The sequence below is a fragment of the Ptychodera flava genome, chromosome 2 (genome assembly GCF_041260155.1).
Source record: "Ptychodera flava strain L36383 chromosome 2, AS_Pfla_20210202, whole genome shotgun sequence".
NCBI lineage: Eukaryota > Metazoa > Hemichordata > Enteropneusta > Ptychoderidae > Ptychodera > Ptychodera flava.
The window spans coordinates 37,249,116-37,273,729 of record NC_091929.1 but is presented as its reverse complement, the minus strand read 5'-3'; the positions used below and the strand labels follow the sequence as shown (position 1 = coordinate 37,273,729).

The following is a 24,614-nucleotide window of genomic DNA, read 5'->3' as shown; positions in this document are numbered from 1 at the left end:
CCCCTACACTCATTTTGGTACAGTCCTCAATACAGCAACCTGTACGTTGACTTTTCTAATTTCCAATTACATTATTTTAAATAATCAAATAAATGAGAAACACATATCGTCTTTGCTTTTGAAATTGTCTGACAGAAATGATAGATGTAGTATTTTTTATTTCAACAATTTTCTCTTGATTGCAAAAAATATGCATTATGACACAAAGGAATGTCAATTTCACTTAATTGACTTTTAAATCCATCAGTATTTCCAATCAGGATTGTAAATATGTCCTTTTCCTCATGAAAAATGTTCAGAATCTCATAATTTGAAATCTTAGGTGTGAACATGTGGGCACACTTTTACACCCAGACACAATATAATTTTTAATCATTCTTATAAAAAAGAATAAAGGTTTTTCCATAAAGAGAAGGGAAACAACAGAACTGCCAGAGAAGTTCGATGACTGCTCTACATAATTGATTCCCATTTTCAATAACCTTTGACATTTCATGACCTATGACCTCTTGACAGATTTCCTTGGCTGAACTTTCAACCCTGTATCGGAAGAAGCAAAATATATGGATGCGAGTAGAGGGTGGCAGGCAACATGAGCAGCAGGTTTCTAGCATGCCATGCAATAACTTTTCATGCAATTTCCAGAGATCACAAGGAGACAGATAGAGCTTCATATTCCTAAAACTAATCTAGTGAAGTTGAAAGGGCAATTCTGCAGCCTGAACATCTGCATATCCAAATCATTTAGCCAATCACTTCACTCAACAGCACTTTTTTCATGACAAATTTGCATAATGTATCAGGTGATATGCTGAAAATTTAAATTTGTTGACAGAACATAGACAGAGGCAGCCATTAGCTGTATGCACAGGGGACAATAAACATATTTCAAAAGTTCTTTAAATAACATTGCAGATTTGCCAAGTGCTGGCATACAGATGTTTTAAGGATTTTATGAACTCAAAGGTTAGAAATTGAGCATATTGGAAGGTACGCTGTGGATAACTTCATTGGCAAGGCTTTCACTATGCCAGAATATTTTAAATTTTCTGCATTCCAATTTTCCTGTGAAACCTGAGCGATTTCATGGCAGCTGAAAATATCAGTGTTACGATGACTGCTAAACAGACTGCCATACAGCATGCTTATGCTGTCTTTCAAGTCAGTGCACAGACAATACCATATGATTGGCTAAACAATAGATGCAGACCCCCTGCAGTGAATGCAATTCATAAAGTACCAGGATGTGTGACCTCCATGGGTCACTGATGCTTTTTCCACCATTCTTACCTTTATTACTTTATCTCTACCTTCGATCACCTCATTTTTGTCTTTGACGTGATCTCGTAGCTCTGTGATTTGCTGGTCTTTTTCAAGCAGTTTAGTGTTCAACTCTACCACCATCCTATCCTTATACACCATCTGAGCGTACATTTCTTGGAATTTGTTTGACTCTGCTTCTACCTGTTCCTATGGCAACACACATGCAGGTGATTACGGATAAAGCATGCTACAACACACGGAAATTTCCACTTTTAGGCATTCTATTCTTTAACCACATTTTCAATTCAGGATATAAAATTCATGACATTTTCTGTGCCATTGCGCAAATCTTTCATAAATATGCTGGTATTAGTGAATTTTCTGATACAGACATATACACATGATAAAATATGAAGGCAATTTTGGATTTTAAATCAGGGTCATAGGTCAACATCTTTTGTGTGTAATACCAGCAATGTTAAACAAAAGTTACATATATTGATGTTTTGGTTTATTTCTCAGTGGAACATTTACGATTTTTTTTACGATTCAAATTGTGCATATTTCCTCATATTAAACGTCACTGAAATTAATGTCACTTTATATATGTTGACATGAATACAACTTGAAACTGTTTCAATAAACTTAAACTTTGCAGCAATGACACTGATTCACTGATTTCTAGAACGTAAATTTGCAATGATTGTTTATCGACAGTAGATGGAAATTTCCATGTGTTGTTTGTTTGATGAAATTCTTTGCCGTTTTTGTGATAATCAAAGCTGATGGTAGGTATTCCTGCAAAATAAAGTGTTACTGACACCATTGCATGGATATTCCCTGCACAGTCCACCAACCATGCAAACCATACACAATTCAAAATCATGGCTTGAAATATATCACTCTGACTAGAAAAATTACGCCCATGATAAGTACTAGTTATGCACGTTGGTATTTGGGTATGAGGCAATATTTTCCTTCAAATCTTCCTCTTAAATTAAAAGATGTTTTTTCAATATCATTATGGTTTTTGACTCATTCAACTGCAATCTAAATGTGATTCAGAGTCATTTGCATAAAGAAGACTTAGGTATAGCAAAGTAAATTTTCAAAGAGACTCCCTAGCAAAGTTACTAAATGTATTGGGAAGACTGACAGTGGGATTACAGTCCTACCAACAATATTTCATATTCTGACAAGAGTAAATTTATTTTCTTTTAAGATAACAAATCATTTGTATATTGTTCAAGCCATGATGAGTAAGTAAGTTATAAATCACAACATTTGTTAAATTACCAATGCCATACCAATTGTTAAATTACACCATTCCCCCATGCAGAGTTTCTGCACTTTCCATACATGCAACATTTGATGCTGATCTGAATGTTAGGGGAATACACACAGTCTTCATCGTATGTTACTAAGGAAGTGTTGTTATATTTGTTAATTCAACTTGGCTACAAGTAGCATCTAGAAACCGAATTCAATAATATAATTCTGTGACTGCCAATACTGGCAACAGATCACTGTCCTTACATGAACTTTAGCATTTCAAGTTTTCTTCTCACTTTTCCATCACCACAATCATCATAATTATCGTCATTATTATCCCCGATGATGCTGACTCTTATCCAAATTAATCATCACATCCACCACCACACTGACCCTACCCATCACCATACGTTAAAACCCTTTAATGTGAACAGTAGCTCAGCTGGAGGGATTGTCACTATCCAACAAGGATATACATCCCTTATCAAACTGAACTGAACTGAAGATTGATATGAGTGACCTTTGACCTTTTCTATTCTCCCATGAGTATCCTGCACTTTAGTGATGACACTGTCTGTAATTTTCTTCACCATAACTGAGTATCTCTATAATACACAGGTGTAAACACTGATCTTTCTGTTTTGTCAAATCTCCATATTTTCATCAGCAAACTTTGATACAAGTATTTTAAGATTTCTTTGAAACAAGATTATCACCAGTAGAAATGTGAATGATTATTCACACACTGTGCGTACACTGATAGCAAATGGAAGTTTACCTCTGTAATGGAAGCCCCACCACTACGCATTGCCTCAATGATAGCTTCACGTTTCTCAATAACTTTTTCCTTCTCCAAAAGTTCTCCCATCAAATTCCTTTCCTTCTGTTGCAGTTCCTGGATCAGCTTGTCCTGCTCCGACAGTTTATCTTCAATCTCTTTCACTTGATTATCCCGTGCTGCCATCACGTCTTTCAACTCCTTTTCAAGTTTTTTGATAGTTTTGTTTTTCTCCTTGATGGTGTTTTCTCGGTCTTCTAGTTTCTTCTTCACGACGACTAGTTTCCCTCTGGTGGGAGAATCATGCTGTGCTCCTTCACCAGCCTGCAAAATAAAACATCTTAAATTATTTCTGATTGTTTGCGAAACAACTGTTGATAAATGATTGCCTAGATCTGCATTTTGGACTGTGCCTTGAAGGTTTATTTCAGTTGGCTGTATCATACGGTAGACTATTGTGTGAAGTTTGAAAACAAATTGGTGTTTCAGCCTGCATGCAGCTCGAATTCTGTGAAATGACATATTTTCCAACGACTCAGCTGACAATATCTATTCCAGATCAAGTATGTGTAAGTATTGATATTATTTTAAAGTATCATTACATGTATTTTAGGACACAAAATATGAACTTGTGTGAAACATAGGTAATCATCTGACTGCAGCACTGCTGTTCATACATCTTTTTATAGTAGCATTTTTTCACAAAGTTCAGGCCAGTAAAAACCTTTTTTTTTTCGTTTGTTCATTAAAAAATCATGTGTAATGACACAGAATGCTACCAACTTATTACCCATCATGTCTTCATACTCTTTCAGTGTACAGCTTTGCCTGTTTGCCGTATTGTCAGAAACAATCCTTAACAGTGTCAGCTTTACATGTATAACCGTAACAGCTGCCACACGGAGATAGATTTCGCTGGACCTAATAGTATTTGTGGTGTTGATGAAAAGTTCAACACAGCAAAAGCTACTGTACGTACAACGTACAATACACACCTGGGTCTCACCACCGGGTTTGTCTTTCTTGATTTCTTCCAGCTGTGACGTCAGAGATGAGATTTTGGCTTTGGCTTGTAACTTGAACTTGGAGAACTTGGCATTAGAATCCTGTCAGAGATGACATATAAACAGTTATGTTAACGCCATGTCATCTGAATCACGTACTCTTTGACTCACAGCAATTTCTCAAAATTTCTTTGTGTCAGCCCTGTGACAGTACATCTAATGTGTAAGATTTTCTTGTGTCATGGAGGCTTATTTCCTAACACCATGTATCTGTCTAACATATAAGTTAGTCTTGGGCTTCCACATGTACCTGCAGCATTTCTAACATCCCCTTTCAACATTAGAATACCTTTCCCGCAGGTTAAAACATGCTAGCACTGATCAAGAATGCTGCTACCTGTATATGTATACCTACCGGTAGTTGGTTAAAAGGTAAGGTCAAACCTGTCTTAGTGGTCACCCTCACAGAGTGGTCACCTTGTGGCAGTCCCATGACATTTTTAACATGCTAAAGGCCCTCTACAGAGCCACAACCCCTCTTATGTGGTCAGTGGCCACATGGAATTGCTGCAAGTTGGTACAAAACCTGTGCATAATGGTCTGACTCTGATTGACCACTGTCAAAGATATTTGCTCGGAATGAAAGCAAGAAATGAGATTATTTTGACTGATTTTATATCAGCATGACAGGTCTTTCAGAAATTAAATTCATGTATTTCAATTTTCAAAAGATTTACAATATTGCAATTTTTTGAAGTTTATATCTGTCCCTAAATTCACCACTCAGCATACCACTTACACTGAAAGTAATGCCGCACCCACCCTCTATGGGAAGGCCACCTCCATATACTGCTCACTTTTTCTTGGTCCCTTGTGAGACACAGGTTTGACTGTACAAGCATCCATGGAGCTCTAAATTCAAGCACAACATCATCAGAAAATATGTACTGACCTCAAGTTGTTTGTCCTTGTCCCTGAGTTGCTTGTCTTTCTCTCTGAGCAGATCTTTCAACTGACTGAGCTGCTGTAGTTGTTGTTGTATCTGCTCCTCTGTGTCTGCCGCTGAGACAAAGCTGGCGTCATCCACGCTGCTGTCAAGTGTCTGTGCACCAAAAAATAATATAAACTGACTCATTGAGCACCTTCAAAAAATCCTTTTGAATGGGGCAGTCACTGTTACATCAAGTTGCATGAAATTTCTTTATGTTTGTCTTGTATTTTTTTTTTGATTACAAACTACAGCCTGTAACTTAATCCCAGTGATGCCAATGATGTAATCTGACATATAAGATCAGTACATGCCACAAAAGTACTACAACATTCAGGATCTATACATTCAAAGATGTTTAAAATTCAAGGACTTTAAAGCAAGTTTTTAGAAATTTTTAAGGACTTTTTGAGCTCCAAATACCGTTTTCAAGGTATCATTTTTTACAATATATCATTTTTACACATCATTTTACATATCACTTTTACAATATCTTAATTGTTGAAAATTGTGGGTGGATTTAAATTCCTAGGACTTTCCCCGACTCTATTCATTTTCAAGGACTTTTCCAGGAATTCCAGGTTTTGAAAATCAAGGATTTTCCCATGAGTGTACAGACACTATGTCTTCATTTCTTGTAAAATGGATTCCACATATGGCAACTGTTCCTTTTATAAATTTGATGTGATTGCATAAGGATCTAAACATAACCCTTTGAGTGTTGTAATTTTCCCACCAAAATTTTAGTGCAACATTTTACTGATTTTTATTAATTTTTCTGTAATTTTTTTGATAATTTTGGACCAAATGAACATCACATCTCATTGGCTACAGTTTTTCATCAAAATTTTAGCAAAAATCTGAAAAAAATTGACTGTCTATATTCATAAAAAGGGACAAAAATCGACTTTGGCACTCAAAGTTACCCACATATTCTGTAAAGGCGCAGGTTTCTTATCAGTTTATTATGTTTGACTGGATACAATGTTCATATAGGAGAAAAAAAGGACTGATATCATGTAAAAAGTCAATGTCATCAAGTACCAATGAACCGGGGATTGAGGAATGGTGCTTTAAAATCTTGAAATACATGTAGATGTATTCAGTATTCTGCTATCATTGACATATACATTATGTATATTACTAAATATTGTCCAGTATTATGTTACAGCTTTGTCAATACCCAGTGAATTTTATGACGTCGTCCTCAGATTATTACGGTTTTATCCACTACTGTGGCCCCAGATGTATTCTACATCTACAAATTCACAGACATTGCCGAAACTATAAAATAATAGCAATAATGTACCTCCCTCCCAGCCCATAGTTGACTCAAGCAATCTTTGCACTCTATAACATACTTGGCTTCTCCTCATACATTATATCATGAAAAATTTGCTTGGTTCCACTATGTCAAACAAAAATTGTGTTATGGACAAAAATGGATTTTGTTCTGGTGTAACAGTTCTGTTGTGCCAATTATGATGATGTTGACCCTTTGAGTGCTGTAATTTTTCCCACCAAAAATTTAGTGCAACATTTTACCAATTTTGATGAATTTTTAGCTTATGTTTTTGATAAATTTGGACAAAATGGCCATCACATTTCATAGACTACAGTTTCTCATCAAAATTTTGGCAAAAATCTGAAAAAAAATTTGACTGGGCTATATTTTATAAAGGCTGCAAAAATTGACTTTGGCGCTCAAAGGGTTAATAACAATGCAATGGGCAGATTGCATTGTTAGAGGTTATCCAATATCCATTGTGGTAATTGAAGCAGAAACTGCCCTCGGAATTTGCAAAGGACTACTAAGAGAAAATTTGTAAATACCAACCTCACAGATGAGTGGTTCATCCAATGTTTACATAACCAGAGGAGTTCAATTAATTTGAAAATGGGGGTGTGCGGGTGACTTTTCTTACCTTATCCGGGGACTGGGCTGTCTCAGTACCAGCGCCTCCACCAGTCACAGTACCCTGCACCCCCTGGGCAAAATTGGACAGTCGGCCCCACATTGTTCACTGCTGCAATGAAAATATACAGAACAAAATCTCCATGAATTGTTGAAAACACTGTAAACATGATCTCAAGGGCAACCTTGAAAGTAGCTACAGTCCTGTAGCTCGAGGTTTTGCCTGGGTATCTGGTTTTGCCGTCTGACCCACATACCCAAGCAAAACCTCGAGCTACAGTACTGCAGCTACCATGAAAAGGGGATCAACAGAAATATAACAACAGCCACGCAATTTTCTCCAACCACAGATAATAACGCACAGAACCCTCTGTATTGTATATATACATAAATCCATTGTACACAGGTAAATACAGGCCAATAGTCATCATATTTCATTGAGGTGTTGTGTTACATTTTCATTTTCCCTAACCTTTCCCTGAAATCAAATAATATAGATGCATCTGCTACAATTGAAAAATGTACAACTTAATAGGCATGATACAACAAGTAGGGAAGCTATAGATTCGCAAAATAACACCCTAGGTAGAATTATTTGGGAAATAACCGCCCAGGTTTCCCCATACAGTATTGTACCAATATATTATTGATGGAGAATAATACAGCAATCCCATTGTTGGAGACACTAAAATAACAGTGAAATATTCAAAATATAGCACAGCTGGAACACACGTGAGCTTTCAGTGGAAGAAAACAAAATTTTCACATTTTAAGCCGGAGTTGCAACACGCTGCCATACCAGGATAAAGTAACAGTAATAAATGACCACAGCAATGGGTATACCACTTGGTCTCTTAACCAGTTCACTCCATATTTTCACTTGCTACTTCTCCGGCATAATCCAGTGGTATGCCCATTGCTGGATCATAGATATACATATATACATGTATATGGTTTATTGCTTAACCATATATCTGCATGCTCATTATGTGTGTGTATGTGCATTGGGTTTATATATTTCAGCAATAACACATCCACAGACCATATTCTTTTTCACTTAGTCTACCACAATACCTTGAGTGTTTTTAAGAGGTTTCAACTGGTTTCATAGCTAATCAACAGCCTATATTTAAACCTGCCGACAAAAGCGGTCAGTGCAATTATATCAACATTTGTGTTTACGGCATTATAATTTCTTTCCTCTGTCATTTTAGAACCAAACGCAGAAGGGAGTAGAATAAAAAAATGTATATGTATAAAAGAAAAGTATATGACATGTATTAAAATTATATGTATTTACCACTGAATCACTGCATTTGTCATGGTGTATCCCAGTCACCACTTTGTGCTTCCGTTTCCTTGCACATGAGAATCATAATCATATTTGATCTTAGTGTTCAAATAATTTTGAAATTAATTGTCTCATCTGGTTCCATAGCAACATTCTGATTACTGTTTTACGCAATAAAGTCAACATTCTTAGACTTAGAGCATAAAAATGTTACATTTGTGGTCTGAATTTAGTAGTTTAATGTTTAAATGATATTGATAACCATTCATTACATATGTAATGCCGCACGTTCCAAGCATTGAACAAATATTGACCAGCTTTGATTCCAAGTGACTGATTATTATCCAAAATTCAAATAGAAACACTTCAAATTTTCTAGGTTACGCAAAAATATTTCACTAAGTTAAAATATCCGCAGCCAGTTGTGTCGTTTTGATAGTCTGAACTGGTGGTGTTGCAAATCAACTGGGACTAGCCTGTGCTTAGCTGAAATATTATGATAGGATGGTGTAGGAGGCATGATTTCAGTATAGATGAACTTTCCCCTAAGCCAAGGGCTGAGGGCACTATGTACTTTGGGCCTACACTTGTTTGAATTTTTGTCATGAGGATCTTTGTGGAAAAAAATAGCCTACATTAAAATAGCAAGCAGCAGCTGACAACACTGTTTCATTTGTGTGTTTTCTGCTTGCAAATAATGGTACAATTTTAAATACTTCCTATAATCTAGGTCATGGTTTATGATTCGTAATATACATTTACATCTGGTGTAATCTGATGAGATGAATGTCAATTCCATGGGTAATAACTCTTGGTATCCCGATACAATTGCATGAAATATGTGTTTTCAATTTCAGCATTCCATAAAATTTGTTTTAAATAGATCAACAGAAGATGGTTACAACATAATATTATTGCAGTACAACCATTAAAGCCTAGCCATCAAATAATGTCTCAGTGTGATTGTAACAGATTCTGTCACTATCTATTTAATACTTTTTCTAACTGTACAGTCATAGATACATATAGAGTGACCACTGCAAACTATGATTTCCACCAATAGAGGACCATTTCCTATACTGTATATGCATTTTTAAATGTTCTCAATGCATTTAGTTTCTGTGTTAGTATCTGATGTTTGGCAATTATTTCCAGGTTTGAAATCCCAGCTTGACTTTCACTTTCAGTTGCCTGGCATATTTTGCAAAGCTCTACCCTGGCCATAAAATACATCCTCACCCAATCTCTCAGAAAAATACCACACCTTTTCATGGGAATATTTGATATTATTAGTGTAAAGCAATTTGCTGTATAAATCATAGACAGTAGAAGCTATGTAAAAATGCAGTCTTAATTCATCAACTAAATGTTATACAAATAAAAATTGTTAGAGCCATGATCCTATATTCTACACTATTTTCATTCATAAAGTTCATCGACGCTGCTCATACGCAACATACATGTACGTGCAAACTGGTTGTATGCTTTAAACCATTTCAGCCTAGTTGGCTTCTGGGACAGAATCACAGTAAATCCAGTGGTCCTGCAATGTTTTTTATGGTCTTGCATTTTTCTTTTCATAATCTACATCAAGATTCATCAGTCTGGTCATCCTGAGGTAATTATAATATTACCAAAATATTAAACTACCCAGTTCAGCATCTTAGGACACAGATTATATTTGACCCTGTAAACACATTAACCCCCTCATTTGTGCATTCCACTATGGCTTTTTCAAAATACCTGTATCAGAAAATTGTGGATAACAGGCGAAAACACGATTCCACATCTGAGAATTTAAACTACCTAATAATAACACATGCTGTGAAATAACAAGCCACACTGTGCCTGCAAACAATAGAACATAAACTCAGATTTCACTTTATTACGAAACAATGAGACCGGCTCGTTATAACGCTGTCACATTTACATCATAATACACATTACGACAAGAAATATTCAAAGATGAGCTTTATATAGATCACAGCTGTTATTTAACTGTAATTCTTTTCTGAGATTGAAAATTTTCATGTCAATCTGAGCAGTATGGAATTTTTACATACATGTGTATGATGAAATCTGCTTGGCATTGAGCTAGAAAGGTATAATAATTAATTAACTAACATCCTTTCATGCCATTCAGAACGGAATTTTGTTTCCATGCTGTGACTCTGTGAAAACAACCAATCTGAAATCACAGCTACATGTGTGAGTGATATTATAACAACAGCATGTCATCTTGCAATAAATAGCATGATGCAACACTGACATCAAAGTAAATGATATTCTGTGTACAGACATTGTACATGCATAAAGTTGCAATGCTTTGCTCACGTTAATTTTTCCACAAGCAGAGTTTGTAGAGTGCTAATTGTTTTCAATTTTGAGTCAGTGGATAATAAACTGGCAATGAAAAGATTATCTGATCAGAAGGCCGCAAGAATCATGTTATCATGAGAACAACTTCCCGGACACTTTCTTAAAATTTTCGTCCAGAAAACGGAAAGCCATCAGTGGAACCTGTCATATGATGGAGTTTCTGACCGACATGGTACAGTTCAGATGGCGTTGTACTGTGCCACAAGGCATGACTACAAACAAGTTATAAACAATATTTTGCTATTTATGTCATGGTGTATTGACAAATCTTAAATTAACCACTTAAATCCAATACCTGCCAAGTTTTATTGTAGCCTTTATGATGTATTGTATGCAGGGAATCTACAGTTTCAACTTACAATGTTATGCCAAGCATGTACAACATGGGCTTTGCATAAAGAGAGAAAATTATTAATGAATTTATGGCACCATAATTGCTCAGACTAAATAGCGAATATATAATTATGAACACCAATTCCAATAAAAAGTAAATACTCTCTTTAACTTTACTCAGCTATGATTTAAACCAAGAATATTCACACAAGTATACACACTAGCCTATACCTAATGATATCAATTGTAAGAATCCAAAAGATTACTTGTAAACACCAAGAAGTGGTGATTTCTGTTACATCAACATCAGTTCTGATACCCAACCAGTACCAGTAATGCTAAGCGATGGTGATGTTTATATTGAGGCTCTACCATTGTAATTTACATACAGTAGTTTGACTTGTTCCAAGTCTATGGACATATAAACATCAAAACAGAGTAAATTAAAACATACGCAAGCAGACTGTGGCATAGATCCTGGGGTGAACAAGATACTTGGCTGACCTGCAACTGCTGCATATGCAACTAGGGCCAGTCTAACAGCTTCTGTAAATTTGTTTATTATGAGGGATGTAAGGCAGTGTGCCTGACACTAAATTGGTATACCATTGACTTTAACATAATATTAGATTTCTCTAAGACTCTGGAAAATTTTAGAAATTATACATTACACATCTTGGGAAAGGGCTGATTCAAAGTATGAATATCGAGAAATTATTCAAACAAGTTGGCGAGTTATATCGCAGTACCTCCAAGTAGAGCAACTGAGATTGAGAGTAGATTGAGAATGAGATTCTCCATGACTATGGCATCTTTATTATTGTTTTATTTGTTGGTATGACGTGACTGAATCTCAGAGGACAAATTTGGGCAGCTGATTCTGTCACAAGAATGGGAAAATATCCACTAACTCATTGTCAACAAAATTATGTGTACCTGCGAAAAGTTTGGATATCGTGGTCCTATGAAAAAGTGCTAAAAGCTTGACATCCCCTCTTTCTTTAAATTTTTCATGCTTTTCATTTTTTCAAATTAAAAACTTTCTAACTTAGCGAGTTGATATAAATTTTAAATAACTCTTATATAAGTCAACTGGTTATGTCTTTATTCCAGGCTGATGTTTTGCGTAGATGTTAAGTTTAATTGTGAAATAAATTAATTTAACACTAATTTAATAGATTTAGAGTGAATCAATGAAAATGTTGGTGGCAAATTAATGTTTGCTTCAAACAGTGCAATGAAGCTGGAAGACATATCATTTGTGATATAATTCAAACTTTGTGTAAACTTGTTATGAAAATTCCAGATACCCTAACGTTATTTTCCCATAGAACTATAACATTTTCTAGTGTCTATGATAGAACTGAGGTCCTGGCGGCTCACACTGTGGACCTCTGCTCCATGATTACGCCATTCCTTCAATTCCATACATATCCATGAATCAGGTCGCAGGGAAATCACATCTGACTAAACGTTCGTTCTTTATTATTCGTTTTATGACGCTCAAATGTAACACAATATTTCACACTTGTCTTGATAATCGCAGAAACTGTCTCTTGGTGTTTTCTGATCTTTATAAACGACGTAAACGATGAAAAGTGTGATCCAAACATGTTCTTGTTTACTTTATGTGTGCATAGAAGTAAGGAGCGATTCTCTCCGTATCGATAGCGCTGTGACACTGACGGTGAAACCACTCATGCATATTCACTGCCGCCACGTGAACATTCGTCATAGTTTTCTCAAGACGACAGCATAAATCTTAAACTTACCTTCCAGCGCAAGCTAACTATAGCCTTGGTGTCATTTATGCTCAAACGTGGCCAACTTTCAGATATTCCACTGAGCCGACTTAGATTGCTCGTAAAATGAGGAACACCATCCGTGGTACCACTATTATTGGACTAGCAAAGAACCATGGGTTTACGATCTTACCTAACTATTTTATCAATATTTCACCGCTTCTTAATCCCCTGCGTAAGCTAGCTCTTCATGGTCAGTGTGGCAAGTAGCAGAGCCTAAAATTTTCCGAGTTTACGACAATTCTACTGGTGCAGTAACAGCTGTACCAAGTCGGCCATCTTGGCATACGTCAGCAAGCTAATCTGCCTGTGAACTGTAGGTGGCGCAAGCCGTGACCTCAAAACAAGTGCATGATGCCAACTTGAAGTGGGCATCACTTGATTACGACCATGCTGAGTTTAGTTTATGACCATGCTGCTGAGAGATCGAGGGAATGACAACTCGAGAAAGTTTGTCTGGGCTTGTACATTTGCCTATGTGGTACGTCGAGGCATAACACCGACAGTGCAGTGATCTTTTTTATTCTAATTGTCAGTTTTCAACACTGTATTATCCAGTTACATTGCAGCTTCGAATACTGGATAAATTTCAGAAAAACTACCGATTGTTTTTGTCATATACAGTTGCTGCTCCTGATGTTTTTAGTGAGCCCCTGCTTTAAAAGAGTTGCAACAAATAAATAAATACAGTACAAATTATTTTTAAAACTGATACTTTCAAGATAGTTGGGTTTCACATTTGATATTAGGTCACCTGACTGAGACATCACAGTCAAAACTGGTTCAACAAACACTTGCAAAGTTGTCAGAACCTTTCTGTTGATTCTATGCCAATAGAGGACTTTAGGGATACACCAACTTTAAGTGTTAATGCATTAATGCTTGTCGATGTTAGCATGTGGATTACTGGTATGATGTGAGGGAGGGACAAGGTCATGTTAGGTCAACCTGTTCGATCTTTAGCACAGCTAATAGTTTCAAAAAAAAATTCTCCTTGGAAGAGGACTGCATGACTGAACTCAGTTTGGAAGTCGATTGTATCAATAAACTTGCACTGCTGGTTGTTAAATGGTCTTCTTGTGATCTACATGGTTGTTCAAACCATCTCATACAGAGTGAAAAGGCGCAAGTGACTGTCAACAGTCTATACATAGTGTATGATAGATTTTTTATCCAGCAATGTTAGTTTACCACCAGCAGGCCAAATAAAATCCAGTATTTTAGAATACTGCTGTAGAGCTCTGAATACAGTCAACATGAAAATATTTGCTACTGTTGACTGCCTTGAACTTAAATTTGTGACTTCTTTGCATGTACAGAAAGCAGACCTCAATGAAATTCATCTTTGCGAATATTAACCAGTTAAACGAAATTGTTCTGAACTTTTTGCAGCTGAACTTTGATCACAAAACAGATATGAAAAAAGATAAAACTCAGAGAAAAGGAGATAAAAGAATGAAAGACAATGAGCCATCATTAAACGGGCAACAGTTCTTTATTTACAAAGATCTCGCCATTTGTACAGTCAGACTGTATCATCAAGAAGTCCATTTAATAGAGACGCTGTGGTTTGCCCATGGTGCTCTTGACATACAAGGAGCGTACATTCTGCCAGTTCTTTTTCAGAAGTGACACCAGGAAGTTGATTGCCAAGTTTGTGTTAGCAACAAGGTCATCATCACTCATCTCTATGTGTCCAACAGCAACCGCCAAACACAACACCTGAAATAAAAAATAATTTGCAGAAACTTACTGCATTTGATATATTGAGGTTATGGTAGATTGCACATCAGGGACAGATATTCAGACTCAAATTTTCAATATTCTTCTCTGATCTACTACTTTTATGGCTTATTTTACATCACAGAAGTACTGAACCTAAGCATCAAAATCAGAATAGAATGTATAAAGAGTGTCTCACCTTCTTCATTTGGAACTTGATAGTTGCTTTGACTTCCTCAATCTTATTTGCCATGGACTCGTTGTGAGTGAGAAGAGTGGGAAACTTTCCAGCTTTGTTGAGACCTGGACCAAGCAGACGTGGAATCTGTTTGATGAGGGAGTCTGATGCTAAGAAGGCATCGTACTTCTTGGCTGTGAAGAAAAGAAGAAAAATTGTTACAATTTTAATGCACTTTTGAACTGTCCAAGCTGTTCATGTGATTAGTTCCAATTAATTTCAATAGTCTAACTAAAATTATCTGCTTTACATCAACACCAGATTTCCACACAAGGATCCACTGTTCAGCTTCCCTACAAAAAATTCAGTAGAAGACGACATTCCATTCCTTATATGACAATAATACAACAGGTTTAGTAAGTATCAGTTCTCAGAATTTATATGTAGAAATCCACAGAGGTATTCAGATAATACATGCGAAAAGATTTATTCATCACTGAACTGACTGTATGTAAAGTCATGTATTACACTTTGAAGTGTGCCATGAAAATGGCCTCAGAAATACTGAACACAATTTGACATAGGCTGAATCTTCTGCCGAAAGCTATGGTTATTGAGAACCTTAAATTGTGTTGGGAAGGCATCTTTTTGAAAGTGACCCAAATTCTCAAACTAGCATTTTGAATTGCAATTATTGTCCCTCCCAAAAGGTACTGGTCAGGGCCTCTTCAACATGAGTTCAAAAGCTTGAAGGAATATAGTGTTGGAAGTTGTGCTAACCCAAAGTAGTATAGATATTAAATGAACGGCATCTTTTTGAAGAGGCTGACAAGTTTTTAAATTATTTTTCTTCTGTCTAATGGGTAGTAGTCTTACTAGTAAAAATACAAAATGTGAGAGAAATGTGAAATCTTCAACCAGCAGGTGATGTTGCCAGCCAGAGCATATTATCAATAGTAGGAATATTTACCTAGCTTCTTGACCAGCTTCTTATTCTTGTTCAGTTTCTTCAAAGCTTCAGCATCCATACATGGGAAATTGTTTGCCTTGGCTTCATCACAATGCTGCTGATCTCCAAGAACACAAACACTGAATTTAGGCCTGGGGATGTGCTTCAGCCTGTAAAATTGACAAAGCCATTCATAAATTATAATTCAGGTAGAATGTGCCCCAGGGACAGATATTCTGACTCTCAAATTTATACAATTCTCTTCTGATCTACCAGTTGTGGAGTTCATTTTAAAGCTCTTGGAGTAAGAAAACTTTTCATTCTTAGCTTTTCCAAAATCGAAAACTGTATTTTTCCCCATGGAGTGAACAAAGCAATGGGATTCCATTTTGAATTTCAAATATCAGTAAATGCTGGGTATTATGTTTCTCTAGTATCAAACTATGTACGGTAACCTGATTTTTATTCTCAATTTAGTAAGAGGCTGGTTAAAGTTTCATTGAGAAAAGTTTAGCAAAAGTTCAAGTCTTTCACTCGAAGGCATGTTATACCTAGATGACAGTTGCCAATCTATTTCACTTATGATACTCATTTATGGCAAGAGTTCTAGGTCTACATATGTATTCAGCAGTAATACAGGGGAATTAAACTAAAACATGACAGACAAAATGACAATGTTTGGGAGAACTTTTCCACATAATGCATTAGTTTTCCTTGAAAATTTGTTTACAAAACTAGGGAGCTGTCATGCTGTTTGAGGTTTTTCGTAGCAAACATGAATTTGTTTTATTTGTCCACATTATAAGGAAATCTTGGGCCATATAACAAAGTTTTGATTTCCAAAATCTGACCGATGAGTTTGAGTTGCTAAAATTTTCATTAGAAGAAATGAAGAAGACGTCTTTTAAAATCTTTAGGCTCATTAGTAACAAAGGCACACCTCATTCAAAATTCATTTCGTTTCAAGGTTTTTTGTTGCAGAAACACAGTAATGATAAAACAACCAATGATCACTATCAATTCATGCAAAACCACGGTTAGACGGTAATGCCGTGCACACAAAAACCCAAAAGTTTTATGTTGAACATACTAAAATAACAGATGCGGCATAGTGCCTCCCCAGTTTTTTAAAGACCCTGGGTATAGGTCCGTTGGGAGCTTTTGCACCCAACTGCCCCACTGGGGTTAGACGTATTGAAGTCCAGCATACTTTACTGTTCCAGAGAAACGCTTGTCTTTCTGTGGATCATAATTTTTCAAGTTGATCTGCAGTTCAACTGTTTCTGTGAATTTTCTTTTCTTCTCCTTACTGCCCTTGAGAACTTCATTGATGGCGTCGTAAAGGCTATCCCTTGTGATTTTGCTGCAAGTGGAATATCGGTAGGTGAGTGCGCTGGATAGGGATGAGATCTACATCTTTTGTTAATAAATGTCTTTTTTACGTCTTCGTCGTCATCATCATCGACGGGGTGCATCCGGTGGCTGTTCACACAGGCACGCGACACGTCACTTTGCGATCAGTACCGATTCACAGTACAGAGAGAAAGCTTCCTCTCTTATCTGTGAATCAGTAATGATCCCAAAGTGATGTGTCGCGTGCCTGTGGCTCTTCATGACGTTTACAATATGATAAGGCCATCTTAAACGATAGTTGTTGCTACTGCTCTTTCGTTTTCTTTCTCATTGTATTTGCTGATATGCCAGATTGGCAGACAGTTCAATAAAGATTCTATATTCTAGTATTCTATTCCCGCTATTCAATGTGTGAAAAGTTACATAGCATTGTTTAGCTGAGTTAACTGGTACATGTTGAATATTTCTGAAATTGTTAAATCATAAAACATCCCTGTGAGTCTGCCATTCTACAAATTGCGCTTTCACTCGTGACATTTCATCTCTTTCGAGCTGTTGTGCAATTGGGGAGGGGGTTATAGTAATGGCGTACGTTAGAAGAACGGGCGATGAAACAGAAACGGAACGCCACGGTCCGATATAATGTATCTGCCGGCAACGTAAGATGCAACCCATGGTATTGCCAATAGTCTTGGGGGTCGAAATTTGCCAGCCATACCCGAATGCGAACAGTATGGAAGGAACGATCGATTGGCCTGGCGGGCACAACCCCCGCAGCTGTCTATACATGCTGTAGCAGAAGGGTGTAATAATTTTTTTCCCCCATGCACAGTGTATCAGAGTGTTTTCTTCAAAATTTATACTGGACAATATATTGTTTACTTATTCGGTTTTTTATTCTAAAATCTGCCGGAAAAAGTGTCGACTTAAAGGCGATGGCGAACGATTTTAGGATTGCGGAGTGTCGGGTCTCACCTCATCTTGGCTGGTGATGGCGGAAAGAGAACGTCACAGCGAGGCTACAGAAGCCTCCTAAACACAAACAAGCTCAAATATTGATGGTATGAGTGTTGGGGAAAAACATCTAAAATCTGGTGATCAAACTGTAATAAAGGTTTATCGAAACTAATTAGATACAAAATAAAGAGAATTCATGTGTAAAAATGTGGCATTCGTTCTATCTTTTCGCACTAAAATATTTTACTATTACTGCACTTGCGACTGAGGATATCTCGTATTCTGCGAGAATCATTGATCTCGCTTGATGGATGCGAGAAGTGAGCCTGACTTCCTGTATTTCCTTCCGCCATGTTGTGATGGAGAAATGAACTAGCGAAAAATGAAGCTCCACAGATGAAGCGGCTTAAGATTACTCCTGACTTTGTCTTTTAATTTCGAGGTGAAATATGTTGCCCGGGGAAAACACGCAACTGGTGGCGACGGAGGTATGTCATAGATTTTTTTGTATTGAAATGCTGTATACGAAATCTGCATTCTAGGCTGGCAACACTATTTTTTGTAAATTCTTACGCACATCAGATTATCCGTACCGTTTCTTTCGTTTCGGAGCGACGCAGCGTTGAAGTGAAGCGACTCATTTCTTCTCTTCAATGGGCTTTGCAACGGTAGTTCACAAATCAGTAGTTTTTCGCTCACGCCATTTTCACCCTCATGCGATAAGGCACGCGGCCGATTGAATGAACTACAATAGTTGAGCTGCTCAGATCAGAGCCCACACGAACTCCGTCGCGTCCACAAAGACCATGACACTGAAATTTTGCCTCCTTCACCTTACAATTTCAAAATTGTTGCCGATAATTGCAAGAGGCATTTAGCGGGAAAAGTCAGCCCTGGCCCCAGGTAGCCGGCAGTCAGGAAGATACGAAAAGTTTCGTTCGATTTCTCAAGTCATACTTTAATCACAGGTTCAAAATTTAATCTTCATTGCGAATCATGCTGTGGGTCGAAGGTCAGTTTCAAGTTGTCAGTATATCTTCATCCACCCCCGTGCTGTTTCATCCTTTAATGGAGACAATTGCACAAGGTAGAATCTTGCTTTGAGAGGTGAGAAAAACCATAGCGACGGACTGTTTCGTGCTATGATAACGATTAAACCAGCCATTAAATCATACATGTATGAGATTTGATTTCACTTCAGATCATCTGTGCTCAGGAGCACAGGTAAGGGTCATATGGGTAAATATAAATAAACCACATTGGTTGTATGGCTTCTCCTCGTGATCCTTTCGCATCTCTTTCACTGTATTTGTCTGTAATAATATAATTGACTTGACAAGCCATTTTAAAATAGGCTCTAAGAGAAATGAGTGTAAATATGTGTGAAACTTATTAAAACTGCACAAATTCTGTGACAAGTTAACACAGTAAATGTCATCAACAGTATGTATGATTATGTGCAGTGATGTTGCTGATAGAAATAAGAGTTCTTACGAAAAGGAATTATGTCCAAAGTATACTTTGCTTCTCTAGTAAAGTAAAATCATCAAGCGTGTCAATGAAATTAACCTACATTGTGTACAGAAATCAGTATTTTTCACTCAAATAGAATGAAGGTTTGTCAGAAAGTCATAACTGGAATACCAGTGGATATCTATCGAAAACATTTGGTACCTGGGGAAAGTTTTATTTATGGATCGATGTCACCTAGCAAGCACTTCATATGAGCTTAGCAATAATAATTGTATATATGGATCAGGGACTCTTTACACACTGGCAAACTTATATGTGCAACATGTCCTCAATATCAAGTTACAGTTAATGGACAACAGCCATCTTACAAGGGGGCATTTGATATAAACATAGCATTGCTCCCCAGTGAAAGTGTCAGGAAAAAGTCATTGAACTTAAGAAATCAATGTCTGCCTTATTTCATTGAAAAAAAAAAACCTCTTCAGTTACGAGAACACAGCTGTTATCAAGTGAAAATTTCTCTTGTGCATGTAGAGTGGAAAGTAAACATCGAATGTTTAGTTATGTTTGTGTTACTGTAAATGAAGTAAAGAAGTGTTACTAATAATGGGAACTCTTCATAAGTTTCATTATTTGTATTCTACAACACAAGTTAGGTATGGTTTTATTCAGCTTTTTAAGTTAGTATGCGCTTCGAAAGTGAAAGACTTAAACTTTTGCTCAAATTTTCCACAAGGAATACGGTACTTCTCTTTCAAAATCAAGGATAAAATTAGGGGTCACCATGCAAATTTTGGGAGTAGAGACAAAAAATTAACCAAGATATACAGATGAAATTTGAAATGGCAGCCATCCCTGTGTTAATTCTATGGAGAAAAATAAAATTTTTGATTCGCAAAAAACTAAGACAGTGAAAGTTTTTCTTACTCAAAGGGCTTCAAAAATGAACCCCACAGGTGGTAGATCAGGGAAGAATTGAAAAAGTTTGAGAGTTTGAATAATTGTCCCTAAGGCGCATTCTAGTGTTCTACCTTAAGTTACCAACATAGTACTCTGTGTGCTATATTAAACACTATTCAATTGATGACAAATGAATTCTTGTCCAGACTGAATTTCCCTCGTCAACAATCCTTGGACATTGTACATATTGTCCGGCTGTGTTGATTATATGAATGCTATGCATTTCTCTATAATTTTATGAATAGAAATAGGAACTGTATTCAAAAAAACTGCAAAAATACATGAAAATACATGAAAATTTATTGATTATAGAACTGTAAAGTTCCTATTATCATTTAGTGAGGGAAGTCCTGGCAATTTTCACCATTCACACTTCATGTGTACATGTACCCTCTCTCAACCCAATATGACATGCTACTCTTATTTCTATAATCGTCAGTTTAATTCTGTATAATTTGTGTTACAGATTGTCTTTAGTGCTGTAGTATTCTGTTCACTTCTGCAGAATAGTCCCAAATTACTCGCAGTGGCAAAGATATTGACTCAAATTTTCATGTGAATTGTCCATCAGTCATGTGTTCACATATGTATTGTATACATATGTATATTTGCATGTTTGCATATGTGCATGTGTGTGTGTAAATGCGATGGTGAAACTCATTTGTGAAGTAGCTAATAAACTCTCTGTTACTGTACATGTGTTTCAGGTTGCTTGCGTAGCGGATGCTCCAAAAATTCTGTGCATAATTCGAGATACAACCAACCCACAATGGCAGACCTGCAATATCACTATTAACTTACCGGCTAACTGTAGATGTAGGGAACTTTCTGATGAAGTGGCCAAACAAGCTAACTATGAGGCAGACAGCTTTGAATTGTACTGGCTGAGAAATGGACAAGATGCCGGTGAAGAGGTAAGATACAATTGGGTTGAAAGGTCACAGGTCGTCAGTTGAGCATGTGCAAGACCATTTGTCAATGTGATATTGACGGTAACATTTCATTGTTCAATATGAACATACTGTAATGATTTGAATGGTGTTTTCTTATACTTTCATAATGCCAGACGAGTGACATCGCTTTGATTTGGCCAACTAATACGAATAACTTTAGTTTTGATGAAATTGACAGAGCCAGAGTGAGAGAGGACATGATACATTAACATGAGCCTAGTCTTTTTTCACACATGAAACTCCCAATGGGTTTGTAGATCTGGCTTGCGGGATGTGTTCATCAAAAATATTCAGTGCATCTTTGATTTCCTTTATGGTCAGAACTTGTAGCTACATGTAGTATGTACATTGATTTGCAGTAGAAATCACTCCTGGCCCGTGGGTAAAATAATTGTTGGTAAACAGAAAAGTTGGGACATTCTGAAACGATAACCTATACCCAGTATGACCTGTAGCTGAAATATTCTTTTCTATTCGTGACAGAGTCAAAACTTTATAACTCCTCATGTGGTCACCTGGCCATTCCAGTCCATTATCTACATCCCCCTCCTTTCACAAACATCTCACATACTCTCACTTTGCCGGCCACCCATAATAAACAGGTTGCCATTCCTTCAGTTCAAAGAGCCATCTGTGTTCCTCTGTGATATTCATTGTGTGAATACATATTTTGACACGTAATTGAATGACTATCTGTGGTAACATTCACTGAAAGTATTCTGTCACCAATCACTCTGTTCACAAGAGGGTTTATCATTGAAGAAATGTGTATTTTTTATTTACTTACCATCCGTGAGTGATTCTTATCAGGCCATCAATCAGGCTTTCACAGAGTTTCAGGACTGCGTATGGAGTAACGTGTTCATTATTAAAATTTGATCACCGAAGTAAACATGTAGGGTAACCGTTCCATCACCAATAATGGTATGATAACATAGTTGGTTGACTGTGACAGACTGAAGAGCATGTGTGAAGAGCATTGTTGTCTGTGGTCTTCTAAGTTCTCTGCTCCAGAATATGTACACTGCATGCTACTGGCTCTTACAGCAGTTATTGTTTGAATCGTACGTGTTTCTCAGAAATATTCAAATAATTACCAGATACACTGAGATATTGGTTTGTTACCTGTGCTAGTGTTTTCTCTGGACATGTTGTACAGCATTGTGAGTCAGCCAGTGGTCGACTTGTCCTTCGCGTGTATAGTTCTAATCAGTGGATTTGACCTTGGTCCTCAAAGACAATGTCACAGACTGATTGTTAGAATGGTTCAATGACAAAAGATAACAATGGTCTGAGGAAGAAGAGGACCAATGACGCCAGACATTCAAATGAAAACAATGTCACATGACCTTGGAAGTGAATTCTTTCTGATTCACATTTAATGACACTACTAATAAAACATATTGTACAGTGTGTGAATAGATCAGAATTAGAAGGTGAACCACAAACTGCCGTGTTTCTCAACAACACTTCCTGTTAGCTACGTAAGACACCAAAAGTTCTAGCTCTGATCTCCATGAAAAGACATTTGATGTTTCTCATGGGTACATGTTCACACTACAGTGTGATAAGCACAGTAAGTATACAAATTAATTTTCGCAGTGAACATGCCCAACTGGCAAATAGGACTGACAAGGTCTGCAAAATGCTGTATTTTCTTTTCTAGGCTTTGATAAACGACCATGGTGATGTGACATTGCTAGACATGGGTATGTTGACCAACAATAAGAAAAACCACCTACAGATCAGAGATAAAAATGGCGAACAGCCCGTACCAATACCGACATCAGAAAACATGGCAAGAAAGGTACGGTAATACCATCGTGTTTTAGATTTTCACAGCATTTGAATCTTGCTTCTTGGCTATTTTTTGGAAGTCATCGTGTCCTAACATATAATCAATGTGCCCTCCAACTTCAAGTATTTTGAATTCTTATTGTCAAATCAGGAATTTCAGGAAATTGCCTCAAGCTTGTCCAATAGTATACCAATACATATAATATTTTTAAAAATTTTATGAGTCAAAAAAGAAGGCTCGATTCTACACCAAACTGGTTTAGAGAAGGTATGTTTGTATTTTTGTGTGCTCTGTGTACACTGAGTGTTTTATTTTTGCCATTGATGTGAGGTCATTCGAACACAAATAGCACTCCTGTGTCTTTCTTACTAGTGCTGACTTGTAAACGTTTGGCTTAACCTAGTGAGAACGAGACTTGAGTTACAAAACATGGACATGAGGTGATGGCTGACAAACAATAGGACACATCTGATAACAGACACTGTGATAGATATAGAGACATGACTGTGTCAGGGACAGGAATAGTATGGTTATGCAATACATGAAATCAATCAGTTTAAGATGCATGTAGTATGCGCCTCCTATGTGAAAGACTTAAACATTTGCTCAAACTTTCATTAAGGAATCTTTCAACTATTCTCTTTCAAAATCAAGAATAAAAATCAGGGGTCACCCTGCAAATTTTATCACTAGAGAAAAAAATAACCCAAGATTTACCGATATTTAAAATTCAAAATGGCTGCCATTCCTATATTAACTCTGTGGAGAAAAATAAAATTTTGAATTTCAAAAAACTAAGCCGTTGAAAAGTTTTCTTACACCAAGAGCGATAAAATGAACCCCCACAAGTGGTATATCAGAAAAGAATTGTAAAAGTTTGAAAATTTGAGTCTGAATAATTGTCGCCGAGGCACTTTATACCTTATTGAGAGAATATGAAAAAATAATTCAAGAAATCGATAACGAACACACATTTTATAAATCATCCCATCAAGGTATTCATCATCCTCCTTTCCTTGTCTTTCATCTTTGTCTTGAATTCTTTTCAATATTATTCATGTTTCAGCACATCTTACTATCTAAATTTTTTACCTATCAATTGATGTTTTTAACAAAATATATGTACATTTACGTGTGCACACATTTACAGATTCATAAAGAGGAGGTACATTGTCAGAGAAAATTTCAGCATTAAAATAATCAGTGTGAAGCTTGATTCATTACAAACAGCTACAGGCAAGCCAGT

General features: G+C 36.6%; 3 protein-coding genes across 3 annotated transcripts in view; 1 reads left to right on the top strand and 2 right to left on the bottom strand.

Moving 5' to 3' along the window:
• LOC139149959 (golgin subfamily B member 1-like) overlaps positions 1–13,314 on the bottom strand; it is a 45,922-nt gene extending 32,608 nt beyond the window's left edge. Inside the window, exons 1-6 of the mRNA XM_070722054.1 lie at positions 13,159–13,314; positions 7,231–7,332; positions 5,270–5,419; positions 4,309–4,419; positions 3,314–3,637; positions 1,291–1,470 (exon numbers count right to left, since the gene is read on the bottom strand). Of these exons, the coding sequence (XP_070578155.1) occupies positions 1,291–1,470; positions 3,314–3,637; positions 4,309–4,419; positions 5,270–5,419; positions 7,231–7,323 (858 nt within the window). The 5' untranslated portion in view covers positions 7,324–7,332; positions 13,159–13,314. The remainder of the gene's footprint in view (positions 1–1,290; positions 1,471–3,313; positions 3,638–4,308; positions 4,420–5,269; positions 5,420–7,230; positions 7,333–13,158) is intronic.
• A 1,187-nt stretch (positions 13,315–14,501) lies between these two features.
• On the bottom strand, positions 14,502–18,265 carry LOC139120237 (large ribosomal subunit protein uL1-like). Its single transcript, XM_070684467.1, has 5 exons — positions 18,203–18,265; positions 17,085–17,237; positions 15,896–16,044; positions 14,947–15,119; positions 14,502–14,747 (listed from the first exon to the last, which is right to left on the bottom strand). Exons 1-5 carry the CDS (start codon positions 18,205–18,207, stop codon positions 14,577–14,579), a joined length of 651 nt encoding a protein of 216 aa, XP_070540568.1. The 5' UTR covers positions 18,208–18,265; the 3' UTR covers positions 14,502–14,576.
• A 234-nt stretch (positions 18,266–18,499) lies between these two features.
• The window catches only part of LOC139120230 (ubiquitin carboxyl-terminal hydrolase 47-like), a 38,016-nt gene continuing 31,901 nt past the window's right edge, over positions 18,500–24,614 (top strand). The window contains exons 1-3 of the mRNA XM_070684453.1: positions 18,500–18,672; positions 21,325–21,531; positions 23,237–23,377. Of these exons, the coding sequence (XP_070540554.1) occupies positions 18,634–18,672; positions 21,325–21,531; positions 23,237–23,377 (387 nt within the window). The 5' untranslated portion in view covers positions 18,500–18,633. The remainder of the gene's footprint in view (positions 18,673–21,324; positions 21,532–23,236; positions 23,378–24,614) is intronic.